Below are 13,226 nucleotides of genomic sequence, written 5' to 3'. Positions count from 1 at the left end.
AATGGGACTGAGCTGTGATACCAAGCACAGCCACTATACAATGTACGGTGCTGTGCTTGGTGAGCATGGAGAAGACTGCGGCGCTCACAGGAGTGCTGTTACCTTCTCAAACAGCTAATTGGCTGGGTCCCGTGTGTTGGACCCACACGATCAGATACTGATGACCTATCCAGGGGATAGATTAGTATTCAAGTCTCAGAAAACCCTTTTAACAGAAGGTCAAAGTCCTACTGTGAAAGACACTGGGGCAGATCTACTAAACCGATAGGTGATGTATGCTTAGACCGTCTGTCTAGACCTGCACCAGATTTATCCCAGTGGCTCAGGCTGGATGCTAAATGTGGTGTAAGGATTAGACCCTTTGGTCTAACTCTGTACCAACTATTGGTTGGCTTGTTTTGAGACCGAATTTTATGCCAGAATTGTGGCACAAAATGTTGCATCTTAGGCCCCACTGCCTTTCTCTACAAAGCCCCAACTTTCTGCTAATCTTCACCATTTTTTAAAGCAAGTTGAGAAAAAGTTGTGGCTACCCTATTCCGCCACTTTTTAGACACATTGGTAAATCTGGGCCACTCTGTGTAGCCGCCCTCTACTCCAGCTGATTGATGGAGTCCAAAACAATTAACACTGCAATAGGGTGTTTGAAAATAGGTTTTCTATACCAGATTACTCTTTTAGTATCAAAATTAGAACAATTAGGAGACCCCTATGCTTGGCCGAATGAGGTCCTCAGGATCCACCTACAAATAATAGTTCTACAACTTGGTGACATATTCTTTGTGAAGGGAAAATGTAGACGAAGGGAGGAATTTATCACACTCTGCACTCAACAATTATGGCTTCAAAATGTTACAGTTTAGGGCTTTGCAACTTTTTTGCATTACTTGCGCAAATGTTTTTGGACTTTTTGCATTTTTACATCACTCACTCTAGTTTTGATAAATGGGTTGGAAAGGAAGTGTGGTTTGCTATGCAAAACTGACTTCAAATATTACCGTCGTGATAAATTCCCCCCTACGTCTCTGCCTAAGGAAACATAAGCTCTGCATTACTTTCTTTTCCGTGGACAGGTTTAGTTATTCGACCACGTCCTGTGTTTATCATTCGTCAAAACATGTTCTGAAAAGAATTTTGAGAAGGCAATAAATCCAGTTATTCATAACCCTGCCTGTGGGTGGAGCTGTTTTATTCATGTAAAAAGAAATAATTTGAAAGCACAACATCACCAGTCCACGCAGAACCCACTACGCAGGGCCCGATCCGTCGTATGACAGCTGCCAGCAATGCCACATGCATCCTGTTGGCTTGTAATGGTCTACGTTGTGGTATCCATAGTTTTTAGTGGAAAAATAATGATGCATTTTGCACTTCTTTTCATTAAATATGTCAGAAACTGCAAAGGTGTGAACATAGCCTTAAAGGGGTTGTCTCACTTCAGCAAATAGCATTAATCATGTAGAGGAAGTTAATAGAAGCCACTTACTAATGTGATGTGATTGCCCATATTGCCTCCTTTTCTGACTAGACTCATTTTTGCATCACATTATACACTGCTCTTTTCCATGGTTACTACCACCATTCAATTCAGCATCGGTGGCCGTGCTTGCACACTATACGAAGAAACGATGGCCTTTGTGCACTCCTATGGTCCCGACCACCAGAGAGGCCGGTGCTTTTTGCTGTAGTATGGAAGCACGGCCACAGGTGCTGGATTGCAGGGTGGTTGTAACCATGGAAACGATCAGTGTATAACGTGATGGAAAAATGAATCAAGCCAGCAAAGGAAGCAATATGGACAATCACAATACTGTAGCAAGTGCCTTGTATTAACTTTCTTTACATGATAAATGCCACTTGCCGAAGTGAGACAACCCCTTTAAGGCCACCATACATCAAAATGCTCCAGCCACCTGATCCCTTTCTCCTTTCTTAAAAGGGTATTCTGTAGTAATAAATTATCACCTATCTACTAGATAGATGATAACTGGGTTCCTAGCCAGATCGCCAAAATAAGAATGGAAAAGAGATCAGGCATGCAGAGGTCAAGTTCAATGGGACTGATGTAGATAGTTGACTACAGTGAATAAATGGTAGTGCACATGCCCGACCACTGCTCCAGTCAAACAGGGACATTTGATCCCCGTTCTGGTGATTGTTGGGGGTGCCAGTGGTGAGACACTGACTGAGCTAGCAGTTATCGCTCATCCAGTGGATAGGTGAGAACTTATTACCAGGATACCCATTTAAATACGCCATTGCGACATTAGAATTGGGTCATTATTGTCTCCTTGAATGAATGGTAGCACTGTGATTTTTTTTTCAAACCCTGCACTGTTAATCTAATAGCATTGTGCTATCTGTTGCAGTTTGCTGGAACGCTTTCTGATGGACTCGGAAAGACTATGGACAACAGACACCAGACAGAGAGAGAATACATCCGTTATCATGCTGCTACCAGTGGGGAGCATTTGGTTGCTGGGATTCATGGACTTGCTCATGGTATGACTCATTAAATAGCACAAGTTATTTCATATTATATAATGCAGATCTAGAGCTGAATTACTGGTGGATTTATATAGAAACATAGAATGTGTCGGCAGATAAGAACCATTTGGCCCATCTAGTCTGCCCAATATACTGAATACTATGGATAGCCCCTGGCCCTATCTTATATGAAGGATGGCCTTATGCCTATCCCATGCATGCTTAAACGCCTTCAGTGTATTTGCAGCTACCACTTCTGCAGGAAGGCTATTCCATGCATCAACTACTCTCTCAGTAATGTAATACTTCATGATATTACTTTTAAACCTTTGCCCCTCTGAATTTTAAACTGTCTTCTTGTAGCAGTTTTTCTTCTTTTAAATATTCTCTCCTCTTTTACCTTGTTGATTCCCTTTATGTATTTAAAAGTTTCTATCATATCCCCTCTGTCTCGTCTTTCTTCCAAGCTATACATGTTAAGGTCCTTTAATCTTTCCTGGTAAGTTTTATCCTGCAATCCATGTACCAGTTTAGTAGCTCTTCTCTGAACTCTCTCCAAAGTATCAATATCCTTCTGGAGATATGGTCTCCAGTACTGCGCACAATACTCCAAATGAGGTCTCACTAGTGCTCTGTAGAGCGGCATGAACACCTCCCTCTTTCTACTGGTAATGCCTCTCCCTATACACCCAAGAATTCTGCTAGCATTTCCTGCTGCTCTATGACATTGTCTGCCTACCTTTAAGTCTTCTGAAATAATGACCCCTAAATCCCTTTCCTCAGATACTGAGGTTAGCTCTGTATCACTGATTTTATATTCTGCTCTTGGGTTTTTACGCCCCAGGTGCATTATCTTGCACATATCGACATTAAAATTTAGTTGCCAGATTTTTGACTATTCCTCTAGTTTTCCTAAATCCTTTACCATTTGGTGTATCCCTCCAGGAACATTAACCCTGTTACAAATCTTTGTGTCATCAGCAAAAAGACACACCTTACCATCGAGGCCTTCTGCAATTTCGCTGATAAAGATATTAAACAATATGGGTCCCAGAACAGATCCCTGAGATACCCCACTGGTAACAAGACCATGGTCTGAATATACTCCATTGACTACAACCCTCTGTTGTATGTCCCTCAGCCACTGCCTAATCTATTCGACAATATGGGAGTCCAAGCTCAAAGACTGAAATTTATTGATAAGCCTTCTATGTGGGACAGTATCAAAAGCCTTACTAAAGTCTAGATAAGCGATGTCTACTGCACCTCCGCCATCTATTATTTTAGTCACCCAATCAAAAAAATCAATAAGATTAGTTTGACATGATCTCCCTGAAGTAAACCCATGCTGTTTTTCATCTTTCAATCCATGGGATTTTAGATGTTCCACAATCCTCTCCTTGAGTATGGTTTCCATTAATTTCCCCACTATTAATGTCAGGCTTACTGGTCTATAGTTACCCGATTCCTCCCTACTACCTTTCTTGTGAATGGGCACAACATTTGCTAATTTCCAATCTTTTGGGTCGACTCCTGTTACCAGTGATTGGTTAAATAAATCTGTTAATGGTTTTGCTAGTTCGCCGCTGAGCTCTTTTAATAGCTTTGGGTGTATCCCATCAGACCCCTGTGACTTATTTGTATTAATTTTAGACAGCTGACTTAGAACCTCTTCCTCTGTAAAGACACATGCATCAAAAGATTCATTAGTCTTCCTCCCTAACTGAGGTCCTTTTCCTTCATTTTCCTTTGTAAAAACTGAACAGAAGTATTCATTGAGGCAGTCGGCTAGTTCTTTATCTTCTTCCATATACCTTCCTTCTTTTGTTTTTAACTTGGTAATTCCTTGTTTTAGTTTCTTTTTTTTTTCATTTATGTATCTGAAGAATGTCTTATCACATTTTTTCACTGACTGAGCTAATTTCTCTTCTGCCTGTGCTTTAGAAGCTCTTATAACTTGCTTGGCCTCTCTCTGCCTAATCTTATAAATTTCTCTGTCATCCTCTTCTTTTTTTTTTTTATACTTACTAAATGCTATCTTTTTGTTTTTAATGATTTTGGCCACTTCTGCTGAGTACCACAGTGGTCTCTTCCTTTTTTTTGCTTTTACTGTCTAGCCTAATGCAAATATCTGTTGCCTTCAATAGTGCCACTTTTGAGTAGTCCCATTTCTCCTGGACTCCATATGAAAGTAAACCTTCCATTTGTCTATAAAGTTATCCACATGCTTCAGTATAATGATTTCGTAGTTGTCAGCTACAACTCGTGGACAGGCGTGGCGCTGTTACTGCAAGAAAGCAGTCATGTTTTTCTAATCCTGTACAACTTTTAAATTATCTATGGATGCTTTAGAACAGGGATGTTGAACCTGTGGCCCTCCAGCTTTTGCAAAACTTCAACTCCCAGCATACCCTAGTAGCTGTAGGCTGTCCAGGCATGATGGGAGTTGTCATTTTGCAACAGCAGGAGGGCCACAGGTTGGGCATCCCTGCTTTAGAATAAAAGATATTGCCCATAGTTTCTCTCAAGTGAGGTTGCATAATTCCTTAGTTGGGATCATGGAGCCGTATTGCTACGTTATGGAGCCTGGCCTCAGGAGCTTGTACCTGAGATGCTTACATTTCAGGAATAAATTAAAGATATTTAGTGCACTTCAAGTGTATATGTATGTAGACCAGTAATTGAAGATGCTTGAAACTCTTTCCTCTTTAGGAATTATTGGCGGGCTGACAAGTGTAATCACTTCGACTGTGGAAGGTGTTAAAAATGAAGGTGGTATCAGCGGCTTCATCTCTGGCTTAGGGAAAGGTTTAGTTGGAACCGTCACCAAACCGGTTGCTGGTGCCTTGGATTTTGCTTCAGAAACAGCTCAAGCTGTAAGAGATACGGCCACCCTTAGTGGGCACAGGTTAGTAGCAGCGGCTTTATTCAATCAAATGTGTACATGTCACACTGTTTTAGGGCTCATGTACAGGGCCATTGCCCGTCCGTGTGCACCCTGCATCACGGAGGCGGACCCCTTCACTTGAATGGGTCCGCAATCCGGGAGATGCTGTGCGGTGCAGAACGGGGGCACGGATCGGAAGCACTATGGAGTGCTACCATGGGTTTTCTCTCCGTGCCTCCACACCTCAAAAAAGTAGTGCATGTACTTCTTTTTTGCGGTGTGGACCGTCTGATGCAGATCACAGACACCATTCAAGTGAATGGGTCCGCGATCCGCACGCGGAAGTCCTACAGTCGATGCCCGTGCATTGCGGACAGGCCAAACCAGCACACAGTCATGTGCATGAGCCCTTAAGCTGAGTTCACACCTTAGTTGTTTGATCAGTTATTTCCATCAGTTATTGTGAGCCAAAACTATGTACAAATCAAAAACACAGAACAGGTGCAGATCTTTCCATTGTACCTAATCTCTGTATAGGCTTCACTATTGGTTTTGGCTCACAATAACTGATAGGAATAACTAATCAAATAACTGTGCTGTAGCCAACGTATCTCCAAGTCTGAGGACATCCCTTCTCTCATTATGGAAATCCTTTCTCTCCATTAGCCAAGAAGTTGTGAACACAGATCAGCAGCATGGTTCAGTCTAAGGTGCTGTTTTCTGCACATAATCCACGCCAAAAACACCTCTAATAAGCCTTCCATTCTTTTAAATTGGAGGAAGAACCTGCTTTTTTTTCCAATTTTTTTTTTTTTTTAGAAAAGCACCATGGTTCTGTCTTGGAGTGGAATCTGCACTGATTCTCCCATTGAAATGAATAGGAAGCTGAAAAAAACGCACCAAAACTGTGCAGAAAATCAGCGGGTTTTCAAACTCCGTTGTGTGAACATCCCCTAAGGCTGGTTTGATGTTTGACCTGGTGGGGATGTGTTGCCTGGTACCTTCTCAAACAGCCGATCTGCAGGAGTCTCAGCTTTTGGACCCCAACCAATCAGATACTGATGACCTCTCCATGACCTCTCTCATTAGTATTTAAAGAGGACCTTTCACCACTCCTGACATGTCTGTTTTAATAGCTCCATGCATTCCCCACGTAATAACAATTCTGGAGTATCTATTCTTACGTCTCTATGTTGTGCCATTCCTCTATTTCTACTAGAAGTTATGAATGAATTGCTAGCAGTCTGCAGTAAGGGTACAGAGGGGAGGTAACAAGTTGGGGGCGTGTACCTGCACAGACTCATTCTATCCAATCAGTGTTGCCATTTTCAGACTGTGCAGGTACACACCCCCAACTGGTTACCCCTCTGTACCCTTACTGAAGGCTAATACCAATTCATTCATAACGTCTAGCAGGAATAATAAAGAAATGGCACAACATATAGACATAAGAAAAGATTCTCCAGAATTGTTATTACAATGGGAACGCATGAAGCTATTAAAATAGGTGTGTCAGGAGCGGTGACAGGTCCTCTTTAAATGTCAGAAAACCCCTTTGACGATTGATTGATTTACTTCCTACCTGAAGCAGGCCTCATGTCCAAGTAGGAAGTGGATCTTCATAACTTTCCCCACACACAATACAATGCATTGTGCCTCCATGTATGTTGTTTGAATCAATTCCTAGATAGAATTTAGTTGGACTTGACCTTCAGAATTGATAATGCCCTTCCCATGACTCTGGTTTGGAGGTGGAGGTAGGGGTGGTTGACCCTTTTTCGAAAATCAGTATATCTAATGACTATTGGTAAAAATCATATTAGGAATGTATCACTTGAAAGAGAGATACCGGTATATTTGGAGAGATACAGTTAATAGCTATGGGCTGTACTTTTAGCCATTTTACTGTATACATCCCTGGATATATTTGCCACACGCATACATTCACTGTGGCGGAACAAGAAGTCTAAATGGCTGCAGGATCCTGCAGGGAGGTGGGAAACAGAGGACAACAAAGTGTTTTAACTTCATTTGGCAGAGCTGCGCCATAATCCCCGGGGCATTTGTTCATTCCTCAGCTATGTGTGGTTTGGAATCCAGTTCTAATGCTGCTCCAAATGACTCTTTGCTGGCTCCACTCGCTGTTTGTCAAGCCACGGTCACTTTTTGTTCTCCCTCCCAGAAGGCTGATGCTGCCAGGTCTTTCTTGTTTTCTAACAGCTTGATTTATAAAGTGCCCACAGGGCCTACAAAATGTCACACAAGATTTTTTAACCTAAATAGCATTTCAAGTCACAAACATGGCCCCGGCTGAAAGCGAGAAGCCACTTTTGAAATTCCACAGCAGAGTCAAACAGAGTACAAGGTTTACAGCGGGAAATCGTCTGGTTCTAGCACATTTTCTACATTTTGTTTATTTGGCAGCGAGGTAAACCTCACAGCAGTAAAATCAGAAATAAACAGAAATGTGCCTCGAACAAAACACAAAAGACGCTGCCTAACCACCTAGTAAATGGATGAAATACAGGTTATATCATAACACTATATATATCAATCTGCTCAGCCCTTCTCTGCACTATAACATGCGGCCTTTAGCTCAGACACCATGTTCAATGTGACAGGTTCCCTTTAAAGGGTCTCTAAAATTATCTTTTATTTTCCCTTATGCCTACTAAAGCATAATACTATTATGGGGCAAATGTTGCACTCCCCATCATTTGTGACTTTTTTACGCCACAACAGAGGCATAAAACGCTTGATAAATGCCTGCCACTGTCTGCTTTTTGTTGTCAAAGAAATCTACCTACCAGTCAGTTCTTTGTGTATACGGATTTCTTCCTTCTTGCCACAGCATGCAATCTGCCAAAGTTCAGCCTGCCCGCTGACTCTAATTTTCATCAGTCTCCTCGTCACTCCACTGGCTATACAGGTCTTGGAGTTCTTCGCCCTGTAGTTTCCAGTAAGGCCGGAAGTGAGGACAGTGGTAGCCAAGATTTAAATGGACATTGACGGCCCCCAGAATAGTGGTGAGCAAAGCGGGCCTGCTTAATGGTGGGTGCAGTTGGGATTCTCGGGCAGGTTTTTTTTCTAAGTGAAATGAGAGGTATGCTTTAAATCAGTATTGTCTTGGGGAGTAACTTTTGCAGGCAGTTTAGGCTAGGTTCACAGCTGGTGGATGTTTTGGCAAAAAAGCAGGAAAAAAATCATCAAAGATTCTATATTTCTTTAAACCTATTTAAGCGCCACCGCATCCATCAGTCTGGTCTGTCTTCTTGGCTGCAGTGGGAATGTTACCCCGCTACTACTATGACTACTGCAGCTAATGACTGGCCTCAGCTGTATATGGCGCCAGACCAAATTAAATGGTTATGAGTATAGGATCTATTATTACTTTAAGGCCTCTTTCACAGGGGCGTCGCGTGTGAGGGTCGGATAGGATGCGGGTGCGTCGCAGGAAAATGCACGATTTTTCCGCGCGAGTGCAAAGCATTTTAATGCATTTTGCACACGCGTGATTAAAATCGGCATGTTTGGTACCCAGACCCGAACCTGGACTTTTTCACAGAAGTTCGGGTTTGGGTTAGGTGTTCTGTAGATTTTATTATTTTCCCGTATAACATGGTTATAAGGGAAAATAATAGCATTCCTAATACAGAATGCTTAGTAAAATGTCCATTGAGGGGTTAAAAATAATAAACAAATTTAACTCACCCCATCCACTTGGTCACGTAGCGGATCTCCTCTTCTTTCTTCTTTCCTCAGGACCTAGGTAAAGGACCTTTTGATGACGTCACTGTGCTCAGCACATGGTCCATCACCATGGTGATGAATCATGTGATGGACCATGTGATGAGCGCAGTGACGTCATCTAAGGTCCTTTACCCAGGTCCTGAAGAAAGAAGAGGAGATCTGCTACGCAACCAAGTGGATGGGGTGAGTTAAGTTTGTTTATTACTTTTTAACCCCTCCATCCCTAGTTTACTAAGCATTCTGTATTAAGAATTATTTTATTTTCCTTATAACCATGATTTTTTTTTGTAAACAGTGATTCCCTTTTCCTTATATAGTGGAGGTGGTTGCTGCATGTAAATGCTGCTCTCACTTCCTTGGACGAGCAGGCAGCTACCGGGTTAGATCGGTTCCTTCCCAATCGTTGCCTGCTCAGTCGGTGCAATGCGCTATTATCTGCCATTGGCACACGCTGTTCAAAGCCTTATTTATGGCGTAACATGGGTGGCATCACCTTTTGGCAAGAGTTGTGAATTCAGTACCAGTAAAGCTTGGCGATATCTTTATTTCACAATTACCACTTTGCTATTTCTTGGGCTTTGAAAGTCTCATCATTAGGCCTCATGCACACGACCGTTTTTTTTTAAGGTCTGCAAAAACAGGGTCCGTAGGTCCGTGATCCGTGACCGTTTTTTCGTCCGTGGGTCTTCCTTGATTTTTGGAGGATCCACGGACATGAAAAATGAAAAGAAAATCTAAGTCAAGTTTGCCATTGAAAATGATAGGAAAAAACGGACACTGATCACGAACACGGACGCGGATGACAATCTTGTGTGCATCCGTGATTTTTCACAGACCCATTGACTTGAATGGGTCCGCGAACCGTTGACCGTGATAAAAATAGGACAGGTCATATTTTTTTCACGGCCAGGAAACACGGCTCACGGATGCGGCTGCCAAACGGTGCATTTTCCGATTTTTCCACGGACCCATTGAAAGTCAATTGAGCCGCGAAAAAAAACGGAAAACGGACGCGGATGCACACAACGGTCGTGTGCATGAGGCCTTAATGAAAGGATTTTTCCTTCTGTTTGGCTGAACTCTTGTATTCTCCCCAGCCCTCCGAAGCCCAGAACAATACAGTTCTCATTACAGCCCAAGTATGAAACCTCTTTAGTCCCCGTGGAAAAATAAAATTAAAATATTTTTCTGGAATGGAAGAAGTGCCTTGGGACAACATGATTCAACCATATTTTCTCTAAGTTTATTTTTTCTCTTTCTTTTTTTGGCAAAATGTGTCGTAAAGTATTATAATCCAATATTTAATGAATTTGGAATAAAATATATTCAGAAATCAAGTGATCAGCTGATCACAGTTGAACCAAGTTCTTCAAACTTAACTATAGCAAGAGGAAGTTATGGAAAGCCATACACATTACCTCCGCAGCGGCAGCTGTGGGATAGTAGTATTACAGGGCGTACGTTCATATCTGTGGCCAACCAAGTAAGATCTGCCAGAGCGGGAGCTTCTAATAGTTAGCATCTTCTCCCTCTGGCTCATAGAAGTTTCAAAAGGGTGACTCCCATGTATAGTGTCCAGATTCCTCAATAGGGGATAGGGAAAAAGGCTGGCTGACTGAGACAAGCCGTGTAATTGGTGATGAGCAGCATTGGCAATATTCGTTTTCGTGATATTTCGCACATTTTTGGCCTAATATTCGCAAGATCTAGAATTCGTGATCTCCAGTCATTATTTTCTTGATTGCGAAAATCGGCAATGTAATATGCGCATATTGCGCGTGCAATACAGGCATGGGTCACTTTGGCTACATATTTCAAGCTGCTAGAAGTTTTCTGACACTATCTGTATTATATATATGAGCTATCTAGCTATCTATCTAATGTAATTGGATAAGGAATAGGATCCAGATGAAAGCACAGAGCACAGCAATGTCACTGCTGTGTCTCTCAGAACTGCAAAAAACTGCAGAAAATGGCTGCTGGGGAGGTTCTTATATAGTAAGGAGTAGGCAACTTTCCTATTGGTTGCTAGGGATGTTGCTAATCTCAGACAAAGACATTGCAGCCTTCTCATTGGCCAACAAACAAGAAGGGAGGTTACTGATGAAAAAAAAATCTAGAATATTCGCGATTACGAAGATATAGCACTATATTCTAAAGTGCCAATATTCGCGATCAACACTACACTCAATACATCTTGTAGTTGAAAAAATAAAAAACCTACTAGGGCTACAAACCCTTTAAACAGCATGCTGTAATGTAAAGAAGAAGAGCTTTAGTGTAAATTATTGGGGCAAACTGCAGGAGCTTGAGAGTTTGATGAGACTAGATTTCAGGCTGCCTCAGTTTTTATGATACAGAATGAGCAGGAAGGAATGTGGGTAACTATACATTCATTGACAAAAAAAAATAACACCAAGAAAAACTTGGCATGCAGTTATGTTAAGGATTAATGGTGTGGTCTTGTGGCAAGACACTGGTTCTTGCCCCAAGACCGTGTAAAAGGACTCTCAGAGGCTACTATTGGGTAGTGTATCTCTTGCTGAGAGGCCTCTGTGACGTACTCAAGGACATTTTGGCCAGTTGACAGACTGAGAGGGAGGACATCTTTGGACAGAGAGAAGCACGATAGTCGTTTCGACAAATTGCCTGCCATGTAGGCTGTTCTGACCTAGCTGTTAGGCGGTGCTGGGAGTAGTGCCTCAGCGAGGGCAATCACACACGACAAACAGGCTTCGGATGGTTTATACGAACCACCAGTAGAGAGGAAAATTTCATTTGCTGACCAGCACAAGCAGCTCCCACAGTTTTGTTGTCCACCATCCAGACACAGGTAGCACCTTTGTTGCACACCCCTGTGTCTGCCCAGACCATTTCCAAGTGGTAAGCAGAAGGAGGTTTGGTGTTACGGCGCCCATTATATGTCCTACAATTGACAGCCAGCCACCATCGCCTTTGTTTCCAATGGTGCCATGAACGGTGTGATGATCTGGGGAGCCATCGCTTGCAACAGTCGGTCACAATATTCATACGAGGGACACCAACAGCTCAGAGATATGTGCAGGACATCCTGCAGCCACATGTGTTTTTTTCATGACAGGGTTCCCAGGGATGTCTCCACCAGATTACACTTCCTTGGCCTGTCCGGTCAACAGATTTATCATCAACCGATCATTTTTGGGACCATCTGGGATGCCAGTTTTGGCAACCTACGAGTGTGCAGGATCTACAGGCCCAGCTGCAACATCTGTGGACAAACGCCACTGGATACCATACAGAACCTGTGTGGCTCCATGCCCAACCATATCTCATCTTGTATCCAGGCTAGAGGCAGCCCAACAAGGTCCTAGAGCCACCTTTAGGTTGTACAGTTTTCCCCAGTAAACTTCTCCATTCCCTCTAATATTGTAATCACTTACATGTATTATCGTTACAGTCACACATAGAATATTTCATTTGATTCGATTCCAACCACTCCTTCTATATATAATATGTTCTTTAAAGCAAAGCCTGCATATCCTGGTATGGTTATTGAAAATATGCCACATTCTGGATAATCCACATCTAAGTAAATTTACCTTTTGTCTAACACGTTGAGAAAAAAACGTTTTAAATCCTGGCAATTGCCTGAAGAGTTGTCTCTCTGTGGATGGATGAAAATACTTAATGCCTTTCATGAAAAGGTTATTTTTTCCCCCAGTTGAATATTCCCTGAGAATGTAATCTTGGCAGAGCGGATACAGACTCATATGCACAATAAGAAACATTTTTAAGCGTAAAGGCTGTCTACTTCTACTTTTCAATGAAATAAAAAATAAAACTGAACTATAACACACAATATAGGGCATGCTGCAATTTTTCCTGAACGCAGAGATGATCGGTAATAAACAGTGCTCGTGATAAACCCGCATCCAGATGGAAAACTCACTCATGTGAAAGAGGTCTTACTGCTCGCACTCTCCTGTAATAACATGACTATCACAAAAGTTTGTGTAGAAAGAAACTGCAGCTGCATCCCCCCCCCCCCCCCCTCCCTTTCAGTTTCTTTAGGATTGTTAGGTTTCGTTCATTCTGCCACTGTTTTATATGAGCACATGCTGCA

At 42.3% G+C, this 13,226-nt stretch overlaps 1 protein-coding gene across 2 annotated transcripts in view; it reads left to right on the top strand.

Moving 5' to 3' along the window:
* VPS13D (vacuolar protein sorting 13 homolog D) overlaps positions 1 to 13,226 on the top strand; it is a 351,123-nt gene that overhangs the window by 283,261 nt on the left and 54,636 nt on the right. For both annotated transcript variants that reach the window (XM_040429067.1, XM_040429073.1), the window contains 2 exons: positions 2,370 to 2,502; positions 5,200 to 5,395. In XM_040429067.1, the coding sequence (XP_040285001.1) occupies positions 2,370 to 2,502; positions 5,200 to 5,395 (329 nt within the window). The remainder of the gene's footprint in view (positions 1 to 2,369; positions 2,503 to 5,199; positions 5,396 to 13,226) is intronic.

Source organism: Bufo bufo, chromosome 1 (genome assembly GCF_905171765.1).
Source record: "Bufo bufo chromosome 1, aBufBuf1.1, whole genome shotgun sequence".
Taxonomy (NCBI): Eukaryota; Metazoa; Chordata; class Amphibia; order Anura; family Bufonidae; genus Bufo; species Bufo bufo.
This window is presented reverse-complemented; position numbering and strand designations above follow the sequence as displayed.